The following is a 22272-nucleotide window of genomic DNA, read 5'->3' on the forward strand; positions in this document are numbered from 1 at the left end:
ACTACTTATACCAGCTTGCTTATGAGAAGTTATTTTCCCCCGGTTTCTTGTCATGCAATTAGACGGTGACCGCTCAGTTCTATTGTAAGATTACTTGCCTTCTGCCTATGCCTTCTTAGAAAATTGTTGTTTCTGATTTGTCTTTCATCAAAAAAAAAAAATCAATGAGTAATTCTTTTAAAGTTTAGGGCACACTACAAATCAATAGGTTTCAATATGACCTTTTCTATGGAATACATATCAAAGAAATATTTGTCATACTTTTTTAATGTTCAGAATATCTAGGATGTTGTCTATTTTTCTCTTTGCTACTTGTCTCTTGATTCCTTTTATTTTAGATCCACGTAGTCTTAATTACTGATGATCTAAGTTCTAACCAAGTGGTTTGCATTGTATTTACAAGGATAGTTTTCTATAAAGAAAGTAAATAAAATTAAGTAGATAGAGATGATGATTACACAAAACCAGATTAATCTCTATAATCGCTATACCATTCCCACCAGTTCACAATCATGTTGCAATATTCCCCATGAAAAGGCAAAGTCAATAAAAAACACCTCTACCCTCTCTTGTCCAACCATCCCCTGAGTTGACTTCCCTGATCCACTTTAGAGTAATGATCTTTGAAAGAGTTGCCTCAAATTGCAATTACTGATTCCTCTCTTCTCATTCTCATTTGCATCTCTGTTAAGGTTTTAGTTCCCACCATCCCATCAAAACACCATATATTTGCTACCAATATGTCCACATTTCCAAACCCACAATCATACACAATTTCACATAATTTTCTTTGTACTCATTCTGTATTCTATACGGATACTCCTTTCCTGAAATATTCTCTTTATTTAGTCTTGAGTGGATATCATGTTCTCCTAGTTGCCTTCCAATTCATTTGGCTACTCCATTCTCTCTCTACAGTTTTCTCTTCCTCCTCCCACCCGCTAACCTTGAGGTGCTTAGATATGTGTTTTATCTAAAACCTCCGTAAGTGAAATAAACCTGTCTCATAGCTTTAAACACCATCTTCGTACTTTTAGATACCAAATTTATATCTTTGTTTTATCTAAAACTTCCATTAAGTGAAATAAACCTGTCTCATAGCTTTAAACACCATCTTCATACTTTTAGATACCAAATTTATAGCCCCTTTTTCTCCCTTGAATTTTAGATGTCTTGGCACAATAAAAATTTAAATATAAATTAAACAATTTAATTTAAATATTTCTGGAAAAACAGGTCCCTTAAACGAAATGTCTGAAATAGCACTTTTGATTTCACTCTCCCAACCACATCCTCCAATAGTTGTCAATATCTCAGGAAATGTTACCTCTACTCTTCTGGTGGCTCAAATAAAAAATTTTGCAGTATAGTATCCTTGTCTCAATTTATTCTCTCGTATTCCACATCCAATATCTCAGCAAATATTGTCAGACCTTCCTTCAAAGTATAACCTGATTCTGATCATTTTTTCCCACTTTTACCTAATCTATGATCATTTCTTAACTGGACTGCTGTAATAACCTCCTAGTTCTTCTGTACACTTCATTCTTGTATGCCTACCAGTCAGAGATTTCTTTATAATGTTTGAGCCAAAATATACTACTCAAATTCCCGAATATTTCATAACTAAATGTCTCACTCAGGAAAGATTTCAGAAACTCATCCAAGCTTCAAATCATATATCTTGGTTCTTTGTACTTCTCTGACCTTACCTCTTATCACTTCCCCTTCACATACCTATTCCGGCCGCACTATCTTTCTTGCTGTTCCTGCAACATCCCAAATACTTTAGTGTTAGAGGTTGTTCTCTCTTCTGGGAAAATTTTTCCCCAGATATTCACATGATTTACTCTGTCCCTCTATTTTAATAGAACTTTGTCAGAAGCTTTTCGTGACTGCCTTACAAATGATAACACATTCTATCTGCATCTTGCTCTATGCTTCTGTGTTTTATAGTTTTTTCAGAACTCTCACCATGATAAGATACAAATATATTTGAAAGCCCACATGCATCAAGCATTATTGAGGTAATAGGGATGCAGCAGTAAACACAACATAAATAGGCAAAGATGACAATGACAAAGCAAATAAAAAACAGTGAGGCATGGAGAACAGAGAGAAAATCTTTACCCTCAAGGGCCTTACAATCTAAAGAAGGAAAATAGCAGCAGGTATAATTTATTAAAACTCATCAATCTGGCCATAATTATTTTATACTGAAAAGTATTGTTTAATAACTTGTGATTTTAAAAGCAGTGTACCTTGAAAACAATCTCATGACTTTCATTCAAAAATGTCTATCTGAGGGAATGCTGAAGAATCAGAAGCATCTTGTTTTATTAAATTTTATACTGCTTTATAATTACAGCTACAGATAAATTGTTATGATCAAATTTATTTTTCACATTTTATATAAATACATAATTACAAAATATGAAACAAAGCATATAATAAAGCTATAAAAATAAATAAATAGATTTTGAAATTAGAAATTATAAAATGTCTTTTTGGATAAAGTTTACCTCCTATAATGAGAATGGTAACTTCATAAGGAGGATGAGACATATTTCTGCCAACAATATATTCTTATGTTTAACTATGGTTTTTCTGATTTTAGGACTACTAAAGCATTATTTTAGGTACCATAATTTAAAATAACATTTTAAAATCAAGACATGCAGGTGGAAAAATTAACCCACAAAAAGTAAAAAATTAAAAACAAATGTTAGTCGTATGACCTAAACTTTCCAATCATCAGTGGCTTTATTTGTAAAATAGGGATATTAATGCATTTTACACAGAGTGGTTGTAAAGAATACATGCAAAGTCTATCTGGAATATTTAGACCCTTGCTTGGATCTTAATGAAACATTTAGTAAATGGAAGCTATCAAAACGAAGAAGATCATGAAGCAGAGGAAGAGACATTAGTGAAGACAACAACAATACCATCCTATTACCAATCTAGTTGTTGCTTACAGACTTATCCATAGGTATACCCAGATCTATTTGCATCTACAATAAAATACATATATACGTATTATTCACTAGGCAAGTTTTCACAGTAACCATGTGAGGAAGGTTTTATTAGAGAAATAGAGACATAGAGGGAACAATTAACTTGGCAACTATGCGGCAAACACAGCTTCAAAATCAAGCTATTTTCCTCTAATGCCATGCTCTTTTGATGCATCATGCTATGTTGGAAATTCAATTAAAAGTCAAGGCCTTTTCTTTGGAGGTGAAAAAATAAAAAAAAAAATAATTCTTAAGTACTGTGTGTTTAGGTTTTCAACTTTTTTTTTTTTTTTTTTTTTTTTCCTGAGACAGAGTTTTGCTCTTGTTGCCCAGGCTGGAGTGCAGTGCCACAATCTTGGCTCACTGCATTCTCTGCCTCCTGGGTTCAAACGATTCTCCTGCCTTAGCTTCCCGAGTTGCTGGGATTAAAGGCGTGCACCACCACACCCAGCTAATTTTTGTATTCTTAGTAGAGACGGGGTTTCACCGTATTAGCCAGGCAGATCTCGAACTCCTGACCTCTGATGATCCTCCCCTTTCGGCCTCCCAAAGTGCTGGGATTACAGGCATGAGCCACTGTGCCCGGCCTAGGTTTTCATCTTCTAACTGGGATTATTTCAACATTTTTAGAATTAAAAGTAATTAAAATACATAGTATTACATCTCTTAAAAATGTTTATAATTTAAAAAATTATCATTCCAATTCTTTTCTAGGAAGTACATTCCTTCATAAATGCATTCACCAGTAAGTGACACTAATTTTTATATTGTTTATAAAATGAGAAGAGTTTTAACCACAAAATAGTTTTTAATCAACATACTTATTTCTTTTTAGGCTCTATCTGTTTTGCTGCTACCATTATTTTATGCTGTTAACCTTGTCTTCTGTGTTTGTAGTTTTAAAAATATTTTAGGTGTGTTTCTGTTCTTATGTTTTTGCTAAATTCAATAAATAGAGAATCATTAGCCTGAGTCATATCTGATCGTGGAACAAAAAAACTCCATACAGAAAAATATTTAAATTCACATTTTATTTACTATGTTTTGTTACTTTGCAATATTTAAGCTATTATTTCTGACAGGTCTTTTGAAGCATTACATCTATGTGTACATTCCTGAAATTATTACTTTGATTTCTAAAAAAAGATTTATTAATATTAGACTGAACTTAATATGTACAAGTGTCCTGAATGTTATACTTTTTCCAACTAAAAAACGTGCAGAAACATAGAAAACAAATCAGATTATTTCCAAGTAAATCGATCCTATAAATGAGATTTTCCATGTTTTAATGAGCCATTTTATACTAAAAGTGCATTAGTTCTTTTCTGCTGCACTGCGAGAGAGCATTCTGAAATATTTGATCAAACATATCTCAGTTTTATAGCTCTCTTTATAGATTTGCCCCTTTGGGGGACATCGGATTTCTCTATCTCATTCCACTGTCATTCATTGTAAAATATTGCTGCACTCTGAAATGGTTCTGAAAGTGATCTTATATACACTTTAAATTGTCTCATAACACAATTCTTTCTTTTCAAATACATTACACTAATGGGTATCCATTTTTTTTTTAAACCTACATTTATATTCTCTCTGTTAAAATTAAGGTAAGTTACAGGAATACTACAGTGCATTTTTGCCTTATTCTTTTCTGAGTAACTCCTAAATTAATTTCTAAGGAGAAAAAAAGATTTAAAGTGATAGAACATTGATGCTGTTATGATAGCAATAAAATAAATCCAAGGGGATTTAAGCCCTGATTCTTTTTTAAAGCTATGAAAATGTTCCATTGGGTTAATTATGATAATATACCACAAATAATTGTAGAATCAGAGGGTAAGAATTTTTCTCTTCACTCTGGAAGCCATGTGAACTATTATCTGTCAGAAAATATAATTATAAGTCTGATAATAATTGGACTAGGTGGTCAGATGACAGTCTCACAAACTTAAACTTGCCTCTAAGTCTCATGATGTCTAATTTTAGTCTGTTCTCTGCCCTTACCTCTATAACATTAACCAAGCAGGTATAAGCATGCTAACACTTAAAATTACAAGTTTGCAACCAAATGCATTTTTGTAAGCATACTTAATGACTGCTTTTAAGAATTCATGGTGAAGGCAGCCTGGCGAATGTGTAATACAAGGAAATGAAAGTTAATAGCCTTGAGTCACAGTTAATCATTGTTCTGTCACCTATTAGTTGCAATTCACTTTTCTTCTATGGAACACAATTTTCTCACTTAAAAAAGTTAGATAGTCTCATCATTTCAGCACTTTTAAATTCTAATAATAGAATGCATATACCTCACACCTTGTCATTGTGATAGTACACTGTTCATGTTAAGAGTATCTTTAACTGATATTATTTTGATATATTGAAGAGACCTCTAAGAATTGTATTGTGGTAAAGTTCTACAATATTTATTAGTTGAAAAATATAACAAAAAGTAAATTCAATTATAATTTGGAAATTAATTTCTTGGTGAAGGGATTTCCACAAATACTATATAATAAGTATAAATATATGCTAAATTCTTATACAGACATTTAGAATGAAGTAGCACGATTTCTCCACCCATAATTTCTTTGACATTTCCCCAGTTTTTCTGTTGTCATTTAAAAACATGGAATGATTCCAATTAAAAAGAAAATATACCCATTTGGGAAATAAGTGATGTTAAAATACTGTTCAGTCCATTTTTTATTGCGTCATATAAAAATATACAAATTAAATGCTAAATATTAAATTAAAATTACATTAAAAGCATTAGAGAACAAATTATGGAGTGTATTTCAGGTACTTTAATGACGTTATGGACATCTATATGGCCACCCTTCCTTCAGTGTGGGTGTGTGTATCTCAAATCAGAAACAAAATTGATTCCTTTAGGAATCTGTCAAATCTGCAATTTCTGATTATTACAATTAAAATTTAGTAAAAAGATGAATATCTATTTTCAAATTGTCCCAATCATTTTAAAATACCTTGTGTATTAACAACATTTGGTTAGCGTGTAATTGTCTTACCTACCCCCCATTACAAAAATCAAGAACTGTTCTCATTTACTTTTTTCCAGATCAGTTAACTTCAGTGGTGAAAAATTTATTAATACATTTTTGTTCAAGTTTAATAAATTGCTCATTCTGTGATAAATGTCCTTAAAGTGTAAGGGAATAAAAAATAAAATATTATGATATGAGAATAGCAGCATGTGTGCTGTGATGTTACTTTCAAACTACTTTGTTAAGTAGCTCCTGATTTTATGATATCAAAACAGGACAAAATAAAAGTGACATGTCAGAACATTTATTCCTGGCAAAAAGCATTAGAAAATATTAACCATTTCAGAGAGGTTCAGAATAAATAAGTGATAAATAAATAAGAGGCTATGAATGAACGAATGAATGAAAAAGTATAGAAGCAAGTAAATTGTCTCAATATTGAAGTTTACCTTTATTTGTTTGAAAGCTTAATTGATTAAGTAGTTTTGAGTCAGGAAATTAAACAATTGTACTTTTTTTGGTGCGGAAGCTAAGTTTAATCTTAGATGAGAATAGAGCATGAGGAAGAACTGATTTTTTTAAATAGAGAAGTGGAATACAATTTTCTGTCAATGACAAGTTTTAATGGCAATGAGAGAGTTATATTTATATTCCCATTTTACAGATAAGAAAAAAATATCAGAGAATTTTAAGTAGCTTGCCTAAGTTTACATATACAAAGGATCTGTAAAAAGATTGACACTGGGAACATTACATTGGCTATCACACATGATCTGGAAGGCTGTGTAACTGCACTGTGAATGGTTCTCTCTGAGATTTTACACTGAAGAAGCTCTGAATGAATATAGCACCAAGGGAGGATATTATAAAGAAAAGATTATCTGCAAGAGTAGAAAGAAGCTGGAGGGGTTTTGTAAACCAAGTTTAATTTCACCAATTTTCTGTACCACTGGGATAGTATTGACAACATTTCATTAAGTTCTGGTTAACTTAATTTTTTTCACTATCAAGTTATTTCTTGGATGGGTGATTGGTAAACGTATTATGTTGTACTGATATTTTCACATATATTATAATATAAAAGACATAATGCACATATAGACCTGTGTGCTATTTAGGTAAAATTTTAATTTATTTCTACAGGTAGCATTAGAGGAAGAACAAAAGCAAGTAAAATATATATAGGTAGCAATTCCAGTTAGCAAAGGCCTAAATTATATTATGACTTCTATTTTGTAAGAAATCTTACAACACTGAAACCGAAGAAACCAAATTTGCATGTCCTTTAGTGCTAGCTCAAAATAACCTTTAATTTTACTAAGAAATCAAATTTAAAAATCTTATATCTCTTTGATAATGTATAAAGTAACTGAAAAATGAGTTTTATATAACTGAATGAGATCTATAAAAGTTAAGATGCCCTTAAAATACCAATGGAGAGGAAAGTTTTGGACCTTCACCTTCATCCATGATAAGGTGAGATTAGCCTTCTCATCATAAACAATTATAATACTGGACAGAACAAACAAGGCAATGAATTTCAGAAACTGGATAATGGGCAATGCAAACCTACGACAGTTAAGAAAAGGGGAATGCCAATTGATAATGGAATAACTGGAAAAATAATCCTTGAAAACTATAACCTATCAGTACTGAATCAAGAAGGAATAGATGTCTAGATAGCTCTATATCCTATGAAGTATTATATTTATAATAAGATATTTTCCCATAAGGAAAACTCCAGATCTAAGTGGTTTCATTGACGAAATATGTTAAATATTTAAAGACTTAAATAATTCCAATGGTTTGCAAACTAAAAAATCTTGAAGCAGAAGGAAGATTACTACATTTTTTTTTCTCAGAGATGAAATCTGTTCTGTCACCCAGGCTAGAGTGCAGTGCCATGATCATAGTCCACTACAGCCATGAATTCCTGGGCTCAAGTGATCCTCCTGCCTCAGCCTCCCATGTAGCTGAGGCTACAGGTGTGTGGCACCATACCCAACCAACTTTTTTTTCTTTTTTTTTAAAATGTAGAGATGGACTCTCTCACTTTGTTGCTCAGGCTAATCTTGAACTTTGGGCTTCAAGCAATCCTCCTGCCTTGGCTTCCCAAAGTGGTGGGATTACAGGCATGAGCCACCATGTTCAGCCTAAGATTATTCTTACATGAAAGCTTTACAAAGAAATTAAAATAAATAAAATTGTATACTTAACATTTTTCATGAATAAGAGGAAAACATCAATAAATTATATTATTAGAAAACAATATAAAAATCTATTAAAATGACACTATATTATGATAAAGTTGTTTTTATGCTAGGAATGCAAGATTGTTTTAACATAATTCACCACACTAACAAAATTAATGAGAAAACAAAGCAACAAAAATATGATGGTCCTTTCAATAGAAGCAGAAAGAGCGTTTGTCACAATTTAATATCTATTTATAATAAAGACTCTCAAGAAACAGGAATAGAGGAGAATTTCCTAAATTTGATGAAGGGCAAAACTATAGTTAATATAGACAATAGTAAAATGGTGAACTCATTCCCTCTAAGATTTGAAACTATATGCTCTCACATCTATTATTTAATATTGTGCTAACAATCCTAGAGAATGCAATAACAAAATCATCAACAAGAAAACAACAGATATAAATATTGAAAAGGAAGAAGCCAACTGTCTACCATCATTCACAGAAAATAGCTTATTTAACCCCCAAATTAAAAATATTAATAAATCTACCAAACTTTATAAGTGAAATTAGCAAGGTTGCATGACATAGAAAATCAAGCGTATATTTAGATACTAGCAAAATCTAAATTTTAAAATACATAAAACTCTTAGGGATAAATTTAATTAAATATATCCAAGGACTGTACATGTAAAACTTTTAAATATTTATAGAAACTAAAAAATAACAAAATAAAAGGAAAGGTATACCATATTCATGGATTTAAAAGCAGTCATGTTAATATGAACATTCTCTTTACATTAATCAATAATTTCAATGCCTAATCAGCTTTTGTGAAAACTGAGAAGCTGATTCTAATCTTTATTTGGAAATGCAAAACTAAAATAGATATAACTGTTTTTTTACAAATCGAAAGTTTTGTTTGTGAAAACACAGTGTACTCCTTTAAACTCTCCAATTAAAAAAATACTGTGTAGACATACTATATAAGACACTCCAGTACTGGCATAAGAATAGACATGAGACCATTTAGTGGGACAGAATAAAATGTACTACTTCATATCCACACATACATGGTCAGTTGATTTTCAAGAAAGTAGCCCAGGTAATTTAGTAAGTAAAGAAGCGTCTTTTCTAAAGAATAATGATGTAATGTCTGAATATTTATATGGGAAATAATGAACCTCAATGCCTACATTAAAAGTTCATGGATATGAATGTAAATATATTAGGAATCAAAACTAAAAAGCTAAAACCATAAAGCAAGAAGAAAACAGAAAAAAAAAAACAGTCTTCACAAATGTTGGTGTAGGGAAATATTTATTTGATAAGCTGGAAATAAATTAATAAGCTGAGATTCATTGAAATTCAACATTTCAAAAATCAAAGTAAGATATAAAGTGGGAGAAAATATTGAAAATACATAGGATATGTATCTTTTCTTATTGTACTTTAGGTTTTAGGGTACATGTGCACAATGTGCGGGTTAGTTACACATGTATACATGTGCCATGTTGGTGTGCTGCACCCGTTAACTTGTCATTTAACATCAGGTATATCTCCTAATGCTATCCCTCCCCTCTCACCCCACCCCACAACAGGGCCCCATGTGTGATGTTCCCCTTCCTGTGTCCATGTGTTCTCATTGTTCAATTTCCACCTATGAGTATAAGAATTCTTACAAGTCAATGAGAGATAAACCCAATTAAAAATTGGCAAAAGACTTCAACATTTCAAAATAGAAAAAATACCAATGACCAGTAAGCATAAGAAAAGATGTCTCACATCTATATCCATCAGAGAGAAACAAAATAAAAGCACAATGAGATGTCATTACAAAGTCAGAAGAACAGCTAAAATTGAACATTGATTAGTTGCGAGTGATGCTGAAGATGTGAAATAAGTGGGGCTCTGGTACATCATTGCTTTTGGGAGTATAAAATTCTCAACTAAGGAAAATAGTTGAACAGTTTCTTTAAAAAAATAAGCATGTGCTTAAACAGAACCAAAGACAAAAACCACATGATTATCTCAATAGATGCAGAAAAAGCCTTTGACAAAATTCAACAACCCTTCATGCTAAAAACTCTCAATAAATTAGGTATTGATGGGACGTATCTCAAAATAATAAGAGCTACCTATGACAAACCCACAGCCAATATCATACTGAATGGGCAAAAACTGGAAGCATTCCCTTTCAACACTGGCACAAGTCAGGGATGCTCTCTCTCACCACTCTTATTCAACATAGTGTTGGAAGTTCTGGCCAGGGCAATTAGGCAGGAGAAGGAAATAATGGGTATTCAATTAGGAAAAGAGGAAGTCAATTGTCCCTGTTTGCAGATGACATGATGGTATATCTAGAAAACCCAATTGTCTCAGCCCAAAATCTCCTTAAGCTGATAAGCAACTTTAGCAAAGTCTCAGGATACAAAATCAATGTACAAAAATCACAAGCATTCTTACCAACAACAGACAAACAGAGAGCCAAATCATGAGTGAACTCCCATTCACAATTGCTTCAAAGAGAATAAAATACCTAGGAATCCACCTTACAAGGGACATGAAGGACCTCTTCAAGGAGAACTACAAACCACTGCTCAATGAAATAAAAGAGGATACAAACAAATGGAAGAACATTCCATGCTCATGGGTAGGAACAATCAATATCATGAAAATGGCCATACTGCCCAAGGTAATTTACAGATTCAATGCCATCCCCATCAAGCTACCAATGACTTTCTTCACAGAATTGGAAAAAACTACTTTAAAGTTCATATGGAACCAAAAAAGAGCCTGCATCTCCAAGTCAATCCTAAGCCAAAAGAACAAAGCTGGAGGCATCACGCTACCTGACTTCAAACTATACTCCAAGGCTACAGTAACCAAAACAGCATGGTACTGGTATCAAAACAGAGATATAGATCAATGGAACACAACAGAGCCCTCAGAAATAATGGCGCATATCTACAACTATCTGATCTTTGACAAACCTGACAAAAACAAGCAATGGGGAAAGGATTCCCTATTTAATAAATGGTGCTGGGAAAACTGGCTAGCCATATGTAGAAAGCTGAAACTGGATCCCTTCCTTACACCTTATACAAAAATCAATTCAAGATGGATTAAAGACTTAAATGTTAGACCTAAAACCATAAAAACCCTAGAAGAAAACCTAGGCATTACCATTCAGGACATAGGCATGGGCAAGGACTTCATGTCTAAAACACCAAAAGCAATGGCAACAAAAGCCAAAATTGACAAATGGGATCTCATTAAACTAAAGAGCTTCTGCACAGCAAAAGAAACTACCATCAGAGTGAACAGGCAACCTACAAAATGGGAGAAAATTTTCGCAACCTACTCATCTGACAAAGGGCTGATATCCAGAATCTACAATGAACTCAAACAAATTTACAAGAAAAAAACAAACAACCCCATCAAAAAGTAGGCGAAGGACATGAACAGACACTTCTCAAAAGAAGACATTTATGCAGCCAAAAAACACATGAAAAAATGCTCACCATCACTGGCCATCAGAGAAATGCAAATCAAAAGCACAATGAGGTACCATCTCACACTAGTTAGAATGGCAATCATTAAAAAATCAGGAAAAAACAGGTGCTGGAGAGGATGTGGAGAAATAGGAACACTTTTACACTGTTGGTGGGACTGTAAACTAATTCAACCATTGTGGAACTCAGTGTGGCAATTCCTCAGGGATCTAGAACTAGAAATACCATTTGACCCAGCCATCCCATTACTGGGTATACACCGAAGGACTGTAAATCATGCTGCTATGAAGACATATGCACACGTATGTTTATTGCGGCATTATTCACAATAACAAAGACTTGGAACCAACCCAAATGTCCAACAATGATAGACTGGATTAAGAAAATGTGGCACATATACACCATGGAATACTATGCAGCCATAAAAAATGATGAGTTCATGTCCTTTGTAGGGACATGGATGAAATTGGAAATCATCATTCTGAGCAAACTATCGCAAGAACAAAAAACCAAACACCGCATATTCTCACTCATAGGTGGGAATTGAACAATGAGAACACATGGACACAGGAAGGGGAACATCACACTCTGGGGACTGTTGTGGGGTGGGGGGAGGGGGGAGGGATAGCATTGTGAGATATACCTAAAGTATAATAATAATAAATAAAAATAAAAAATAAAAAATAAAATAAGCATGTGCTTATATATGTTCCTGCAATTCCTCTCACTTTTTACTCAAAATAAGAGAAAAAAAATCTTCTACAGATTTTGTACAAGACAAAAGTCTTCCAGAAAAGTATTTGTAGAATGCTAGTCATAATATCCCCAAAAGGAAACAACGTATGAGTGAATGGATAAACAAGTAGTGGTACAATCATCCACAGGAAATAGTACTTAGCAGTGAATAACAAATAAACTACTTACACATACAACACAGATGAATTGCGACTCTATTATGCTGAGCAAAAGAAGCGAGACACAAGATTATATAGGCTATGATACCATGAATATAAAGCTCTAGAAAAAGTAAAACTAATCTGTAATAAAAATAGAATCAGTGATTGACTGGACATGGGGAGTAAGAAGGCTGTTTGCAAAGAGGTGGGGGGACTGTGTTCTGAGGCAATGGAATTATGCTTTATCTTTATGGAGTTGTACATATTGGTAAAAATTTACTGATCTTTATGCTTATTATGTATATTTTTACAGTATGTACATTATATTTCAATGAAGATTATAAATAGTAAACATAGATTTACTAATTAAGAAGAATTTATTAAAACATTTCATGAATCATGAACTTGAAAACTCATTTTCCTAAATGATGATTACAGTTCCAATTCTACTTTTACTTTCTTAATAAGACATTTTGAAGTTCTGAGGAAGTAGAGACTAGAAGAGTTTCTCAACCTTGGCGTTATTTACATTTTGGAATGAATAACTATATCATTGTGGAGTGCCACCCTGTGCATTACAGGGTGTTTAGCAGCATGCTGGGCCTTTACCTTGCTGGTATCATCTGTATCCCTAGTACTGACACTCAAAAAGGTTTCCAGACATTGTTAAATGTCATTGGTGGGTAGAAAGAAAGGGGCCTAGGAGGAAAGTCTTTGCCCTTGGAAATTACAGATTTGGGACATCAAGTCTGTGGTCAGAAAGACGTGGATAGATTTCCAGACCTAACAGTTATCAACTTTGTTTCCACTGCAGTTCACTTAATTATTCAAACTTCTATATTAATTCACATGTATACTTTGAAAATAGATAATGAACATCAGGATATTAACATTATGCTTGACATCAAATCAACCCTTAACACAAATATATAATGTTATTACCTCTGTTCAACTGTGCGAATATCGTCTGCAAATAAAATTACTAAAATAACATCTTGTTATTGCTACACTACTTTACAGTTTAACTGTTTATAGCTTATGATCTCCATAACATATATGTATGATTATTATTAAAATGTCAATTTTTATTTATTTCCCATTATAAGGTTAATATTAAATAACCTTATTAATTAATTAATAATTAACTAAATAATTATTAAATAATCCTATTAAGTGTCAAAGATTTTCTTCTTCGGTCTGTTATATGGGTGCCATAAACAAGGCATTTAACACATCTGATTCTTTGTGTTCTCCATTGTGAAATGAGAAAATATAAATTCCTTAATGATTGCAACTGCAAAAAAATGAAGTCCTTTGAAAACTTTAGGTTTCAATAATTTCAAAAATCATCCTTAAATCCTTAAATGATTTACAGTTCCTAGAATTTAAAGAAAGAATTAAAAACATATATAAATGATGTAATATGGATAAAGCCTCGAGGGAGAGAGCAGAATGAGATATAAGTAATTCTAATATACCTCTAAAAATAAGCTGATCCTTCTTTCCTTGAGCAGAAATTTATGCTGATGTTGAGAAGGAATAAAATATTTTACAGCTACAGGTAATATAATAACCCACATATCTTGAAAAGGCAATATAATATTTTTTACTCATACTATCTTTTACCAGCTCTCGTTCAATCATTAGCCAAATATTTGTTAAATATGATACATACCCATCATAGTACTTCAATGAATACCAAATCAAAACCACAGATTCTGTTTCAAGAACGTAGTTTAGTATGGTTGAGGAAGAACAGCTTACAATGAAAGAGGAAATAGACAAGTTACAGTCAACTTCTGTGAGAGTGAACAAGAGGTCTGAAGCAATTGCAACTCTAGGAATTAAAGAAATGCTGCATGAGATGTGTAGTAGATTAAGACCTTAAAAAAGTAGGACTTGGTCATTAAAGAGGAAAGAAGTAGGTGTTCTAAACAGGGCACATTGCGAGAAGAAAGTTCTAAGCTTCAGTTAAGCTCAGAATCTTTGGTATTAGTGAGATAACTGGCTTACCCAGAACCTGGTGTTACTGAGTAATGTGAGTTGCAGCAAGATTATAGAGGCCTTTTAATGCTAGGTGGAAGAATTATAACTTTATCCACAGTGAATAAGTATTAAACGATTTTGAAAAGAATTGTACAATTGATATTGTAGAAACATACATACAGTAACATGACATACAAAGAATTCCAAATGGAGGGTGGAAAAGAACACCTGAAAGCAATAATGTAACTATCAGCGTTTTGTTTAGTTATAAAAGATAGTGTGATAGACTGAATTACTGCATCAGTCAACTTATGATTGATGTAAACACTTCTTGTATAAATAAATTTCTAAATTTCTATTTTTTTAAATTATTCACATTGGTGCAATTTACTCCCATGTATAAAATGTGATTTGGGTTTACAAATGTAGTGGGAGAAAAAAAAAACTACTTTATTTTCTATAGATACACACACACATTTAGAAAATATATTCTAAATGGTTATTTTTTCTGACTCTTGGGGACACAATATCACAATACTTATAATATATGGGGGAAATACGTTTTTTGTAATGTCTCTGATTATCTAATGTCATCCATAAGACTGCTCAGGTGGAGAACGGCTTAGCTAAACCCTCATGGCCCCAGTCAAACACAGGCTGCCTCAAATCTGATCAGGCCTATTAGGAAAAAAGAAAAACCAAACAATACAATGGCAAATGTTGTGTATTTTGGGTAATCTGAGGGCCAACTGCATCACCATCATGTCCCTTCAATTTCCTAAGCAGAGATATATTACTTCATGTATCAGGTATCATGGTACCAAGCTGAAGAGCTTGGGAAGAAATAGTCCTACTCTGATGTAAATCTGTGAACGTTGTAAACTTGCAGGTTAAGAAGTATTCTCACATTAATTTTAGTTCTCCAACTAAGCATCTTTTTCTATAAAAACTTTGTCTAACATTGTTGAAATACTTTGAAATATTTTGGAGATGAAATCAGAAGATATTTTTTATAAAATTTCTATGATGATGATTTCTTTTAAACACTCTGACACACGGAGTTGAAATGCACTTCATAAGAAAAAATAAAATCAGCTTTCGTACGAATAGAACAAATAATTAAAACATTTCTGTGTCTTTATACTAAAGTCTACCCCAGAGACCAAGCAAAGCTAAGCCAAACAGATCAAACCAAGCCAGAGAACAATGACAAAAATCAGCACTTACCCATATTTTGCAAAATTTGCCCAACGTTTCACTAGGGATCTACTCAAAATTTCCTCATCTTTTGTGTAATTATCTCTTCTTTCCAGAGGTAAACCAAAGACAAATTCAATTTCATAGCCATGCATCACTCCCATCCATTCTGGCCACGGAAGTTTGGAGGATCGGTGTTCAAAATAGTAGAAAAAGGCATTATTTCCCCATTCTGAGAACTTCTTGGTGAACTCCAAGGCAGGGCATATGATATTATAATCCCCAACAACATCATCCAAGGCCTCACGGTAGTTTTCAGGTCTCTGATCATCTACCCAGTCTGTGTAATGAAAAAGGATGGATTCCTTTCCAAACTCACTCACTCCTGGAAAAAATATTTTTAAACCTTCCTGAAATTCTTTTCTAGTTATGATACTATTGTTATCTTTGCTGAAGCCAGGAGCACCATAGACTAAAAAAGCTGTCCCTTCATCTTTATTAACACCCACCAAAATCTCGGTTTTTTTAAATTGTCCAAGTTCAAGTAATATGTCTGGCATGTCAGTGAGAAAATCACCATCCACGGTCGGACCAAAGTTTACTGACAAAAGAGTCCCATAGGGGACAACAAATGCTTCATTCAGAAGAATTTCTTGGGGATCTTTATTTCTAAGACACTTGATTATTTCAGTCTCATTCTCTCTAGAGCAACCAGTCAATTTAGCTAAGGTCAACGTTCTGTTCCTAGCTTCATAAAGAGATATTACCGCCCAAGGGGCATTAGAGGATCCACTTTGCAGAATGGCTCTGGTGAACAATGAATGGCTTCCAGGAGAAAGCAAATGCAGGCTAACTGAAGCTGCTCCTGCACTTTCTCCAAAGAGAGTTACACTTTTAGGATTTCCACCAAAGGCTGCTATATTTTTTTGAACCCACTGAAGAGCCAACTGTTGATCAAATAAACCCATGTTCCCTGGAGCCTCAGGATTTCCTGGTAAAGCTAAGAATCCTAGGGCACCCACCCTATAGTTCATTGACACTACAATAACTCTTTCAACCCGAGCCAGAAACTTGCCATCATAAACATGTAAAGATGATGTTCCAGTTTGAAAACCACCACCATAAATCCATATCAATACAGTGGCATTTTTTGGTTTAGGTGCTGGAATCCATACATTTAGATATAAACAGTCTTCACTGAGGTCAGTGTTTGGGTTCCACATCTCTGATCCATGGAAGCCTGGAAAACTTTGATCTATGTTCTGATAGCAAGAATTTGCATATTTTGTGGCATTCCAAATATCAGACCACTTGGTCAGAGACTGTGGCTTTTTGAATCGAAGTCTACCAAGAGGTGGCTGTGCATAGGGAATTCCAAGAAAGGCTGTTACCGTGCCACCAAGAACTGTCAAGTTCATCCCTCTGACTTTTCCATTCTCTGTTGCAATTATGATGTCATCTTCAGTATGTGACTTCCCAATAAGCATGCAGAGCAAAAGAAACCAAAAGAGAAATCTGATGCATATGATTGTGACTTTGCTACGCATATTGATTTCTGAAAGAGAGGTAAGTATAATGTTTTATAAGCCTTCTGCATATAGCATATTATACTTTATTGATGATAATTACCTAAAATATAGTAGTTAGTAATTCTACAAATTATGAAAACAAATAAACCTGCTTCTGTAAAGGCCTACATAGGAAAAAATAGAAAACAGAGATATTTTAGTTTTCGATTTAGAAAAAAAATAGTGGAATGGAAAATTTAAAATATTTATTTTAGGGATATTTATTGTCAAATCTTTGTAAGGAAGAGCTAGTATTTTAAATAGAATGTTTGTCCTAGTCAAATTTAATGTTACTTCTGACTATATGTACAGCTCCACCAAAAAAGCAGTAAACAGTAGTCTACCTATATCAGATATAATTTCTGCCTTGGTAAGAGGAGAAAATACAAGTTCATATATTCTCTGAAATATCATGGCTGGCTGGTTCTTGGCAGAATTGTTAAGTAGGTTAAGAACTTTTAAGGATCAATAGATTGTCATTATTGTCCTTTTCTGTTTTCCTTGTCTTTTCTGTAGTCCCTTTTGCCAAGTGACATCTTCCTCTATACAATCCTATTATACAAACTGAAGAGAATTTAGACAATTTATTCACAGAATATTAAGTAACAAATATATGGTAGTCACCATTTATTCTACAAATTGTGAAAACTAATAAACATGCTACCACTAGTAAGGGCTATGGAAAAAATAAAGAGTGAAGGCTGAGGATATATTCCAGGTAATTTCTCTAAAATTTAATAAACATGAGGGACTCTCTACCAGATTTATAATGTCGACAGAGAGAACCAGGGGCTAGTTTATAATGTCTGGGAGAAGATTGTGGCTTAAGAGGAATTTTATACTCAGTATTACTTGATATGTATTAATATTTGTTATAGCAATTTGTTAACAGATTAAAGTATATGCAACCAGTGAAGCTAAATGTGTTAGCACAGTCAGAATTATTTGTATTTTTTATAGTGAAAAAAATGACCGAAATTAGAGGATCAAAGCTTAGAAACTATTGGGCCACATGGCAGAAGCAAAAATAATCTTTGTGACCTACAAAATCATAAGTATTTGACATTTATGAAATAATATTTAATGGATGACATAGACTATTAGAAGATATTTAAGTTTTATCAGAAATTCATAATGCAGATGTGAGTTTCTTTTCAATAAAGAAATTAAAAATCAGATTTGGAAACTCTGTGACAAAGAGGGACAGCAAAATGTGATGCAAATATCATTTAAAAGAACTAATGTCTCTTTTATTTTTTGAGATAGAGTCTCACTCTGTCGCCAAGCTAGAGTGCAGTGGTGTGATCTCGGCTCACTGCAACCTCTGCCTCCTGGGCTCAAGTGATTCTTCTGCCTCAGCCTCCCAAGTAGCTGGGATTACAGGTGTATGCCACCACACCCAGCTAGTTTTTGTATTTTAGTAGAGATGGGGTTTTACCATGTTGGCCAGGCTGGTCTCAAACTCCTGACCTCAAGTGATCTGCCTGCCTCGGCCTCCCAAAGGGCTGGGATTACAGGCATGAGCCACCGCGCCCGGCCATAAAAGAACTAATGTGTTTATATAAATACAAGAAACCTGACTAAAATAGTCAATTACAAATACTGATTCTCATTCACATAATAATAACAAAGATCCATTAACGTACAAAGTCTTCCCTTTATTTTTTCTCATGCTGTAATTAGGTTGCTGTAATCCAACCTACACAACCAATAAACGAATCCTACAAACACTAAGCATTTGTATTAGTTTTTTCTTTGTTTATTTAATTTAGATTTTCTCAAAGAAAGAGAATAAATAACTATTCTAATGCCTATGTCCCAAACCTAGGATATCATATTTCAAATCAGCCTAATTTACCAATGATCATAGGATATCTAGTGACCTACAAGTATTTTTTGTCCCAATAAATATCTGAATTTATTAATCCATGGTCTGGAGCATTTGGTTCAGGGCTTGATACTTAATGGATATATCTATTTCTATATCTAACAATATTCATATGTATATGCGTATATATTTACATATAAAATGACTGATATAATAATAAGGTTTTAAAAAAGTCAAGCCACAAGATTATTTTTTCAGTTATGTTTGGTACAATTAGATGTGTGCTAAGATCAATAAAACATAATTAAAATATATTTTTAGCAGCATTTCTACATTCATGATATTTAGGTGCTATTATATATAATTTAGGTATTATTATATAATGTATCCCTGTCATATGCCATTTATTGACAGGGATACAGTCTAAGAAATGCATTGCTAGGTGATTTAATCATTGTGCACACATTATAAGTGTACTCACGCAAACTTAGATGCCATAGCCTACCACACCTTTAAGCTATATGGTATAGGCTGTTGCATCTACGCTACAAATCTGTACGACATGTTCCTGAATACTGTAGGCAATTGTTAGAAAATGGTAACTGTATGTGTATGTAAACATAGAAAAGGTACAGTGAAAATACTATATTATCATTGTATAAGACCACCATTATTGATTGAAGCATCATTATGTATTGTATGACTGTATCATAAATCACAGTAAATAAATAAGTAAAATATAACAATGACTTAAAGTTTCCTGTTACCTGACACTAATAACATTTCAGACATAATCAAAGTTTTAGAGGCACTACTGCTTCAGTTCGTTTTTCTTTCTGATAACTGCTAATCCCTTTCTCTTTAATAAATGCAGGAGAGCATCTGGAGAAAAACAAAGTGCTAGTATGATTTTTTTATTTTCTTTTTTGAAAACATCCTCTGGGAAGAAAAAGTGAATAAGGTGCAAAGCTGATTGGGCGGTTCGTTCTAAGCTGCAATTTAATTAATTAATCGCATCATCCTTGGTTGTACCCATTCTCCCTCTTGCCTAGCTCAGTCAATGTTCTAAGTCTAATGTAAAAATCATCTATTTTTTTCCTTGATTTTATTTGAATATTAGTTTGTCTTTAGAAACCAAACACAAAATTGAAGTAAATTTTGTTCTCTGATAGTTTTCAAACTTGTTCTACAAACAGTTTATATTATTGCAAAGCAAGTACTACAGTTGCTACAAAACTGTATTTGTGTTTTGTGTAATTATGAAATGTGATGTTTCATTGTTTATGTTAAACAGTTGCTATAACATCTAAATGGCTGTAATATCTTCCCATGTCACTTAACTTGATTTAATACAAAATTTATTTTATGTTTATATTTATATTTTATGCTGAGTAGATCTTGTTATATAACAATATGGTATGAATTAAAGTCTTTAATTTTTTGATAATGATATCTTGATATCTGAGTCATCAACTTGCAAATAATGTAATTGGTAACAATCAAAGCAATCCTTGTAAGTATGCATTCATTGCAAGAATGACAATATAATGCCAATTCATATGTATTGTTGCAGAGTGTTATATGACATATTATTTAATGTGTACTTTAATATAAAAATATGCAGATGTTCACACACTGTTAGTGTATCGTAGGCTAATGTTTTTATATTTAATTGCAGTACTTTATTTTTTAAATAAGCATCACTTTGCCCTTTTTATAATCTGGTATTATCTATTCTAACATGCTACTCTGTAGTTTTGCCTTAAAAGACTTTAAAAATTTTAATATGTTTATCATGTAATTGAGCAATCAAAAGAGAAATAAATGAAAACATAATAAAAATATTGAGTCTATATCTCAAAATTTTTATTAATGATTAGGATATTCAACAAAACATTATCGTTGTTCTTTTTTTTAATTTTATTGTTATTATACTTTAAGTTTTAGGGTACATGTGCACAACCGTGCAGGTTTGATCATTTTTCTTTTAATAAATTCTGGTGCAATTGGATACTGTCTCATATGATTCTGAGAGAACATAGTATCATAAACATTATCATAAACATGGGGCACATTTTCACAAGTACAGCTATGTATCTGAATTTAGATCAATTTGCTTATCAAAATAGTATTTAATATTGGAAATAAAGACAGGAGTTTTTGTTTGGAATTGAGACAATTCTAGTTTTTGAGGAATTGAGTTTTTGAGGAATTTGAGTTTTTGAGGAACTGAGTTTTTGTTTGGAATTAAGAAAATTTACTGGCAATTTTTGAAAATGCTAAACTGTTAAAACAATAACTTTCAAATAAAAAAGGTGACTAATCTTTTTTTGTATTTTTAATTCAATTTTGAAAGTACTATCAAAATTCCCTAGCTGATTTTAACAAAAAATACTAAATGTTATATTATAAGATGTGAGTGTGATAAAATAATTTGTATAAAGAGCTATTTATTTGGGATACTTGAATATCAATCAGATTTTCAAAATAATGGACAAGCCAAGAATTTTTAAAAGATGTTCAAGCAAATATTCAAAATATTTTCCCTGTGTATAATTTCCCTATCTTTTAAAAAGTTACAATTAAATAAATATTTATTTCTACTCGGAAATAAACCCTCTTAAAATGGTAGAGAAACAGCCATCTAGATAATATTAATATGGTCTAGAACAAGCGCTCTTAAATGTATTTGAAGAAATTGGAACAACGACGTCTTTATATCAAACTTAAAAAGCTTGTTTTGTTGCAGACTAAGTGAAGTGGGGAATTGAGGAAGTCTGATTATAAATAGACTACATCACTGTCTTTCAGGGATTCTTCAGCTATGCTTTAGGCATGTATACATATAGAAGACACTACATTAGATATAAGAAACTTACGATGTGTATCTGTCCTCAATTAGGAAGAACATTTACAAACTTCATTGTGTGAATAATTTGAACATTGATTAGAGCGATTTCTTGAGTCTTCTTTGAAAATTAAATCTTTTCTTAGGTTGCTATCTATTCAATTACAATTCTCTTAACATCTGGGACCGTCTAATTTTGGTAAGAATGAGCA

At 32.5% G+C, this 22272-nt stretch overlaps 1 protein-coding gene across 2 annotated transcripts in view; it reads right to left on the bottom strand.

Annotated features, from left to right (window-relative positions):
• The window catches only part of BCHE (butyrylcholinesterase), a 68288-nt gene that overhangs the window by 44517 nt on the left and 1499 nt on the right, over positions 1-22272 (bottom strand). For both annotated transcript variants that reach the window (NM_001134037.1, XM_054550474.2), the window contains 1 exon segment: positions 15847-17371. In NM_001134037.1, coding sequence (NP_001127509.1) covers positions 15847-17363 — 1517 coding nt within the window. In that variant the 5' untranslated portion in view covers positions 17364-17371.

The sequence above is a fragment of the Pongo abelii genome, chromosome 2, assembly GCF_028885655.2.
Source record: "Pongo abelii isolate AG06213 chromosome 2, NHGRI_mPonAbe1-v2.0_pri, whole genome shotgun sequence".
NCBI lineage: Eukaryota > Metazoa > Chordata > Mammalia > Primates > Hominidae > Pongo > Pongo abelii.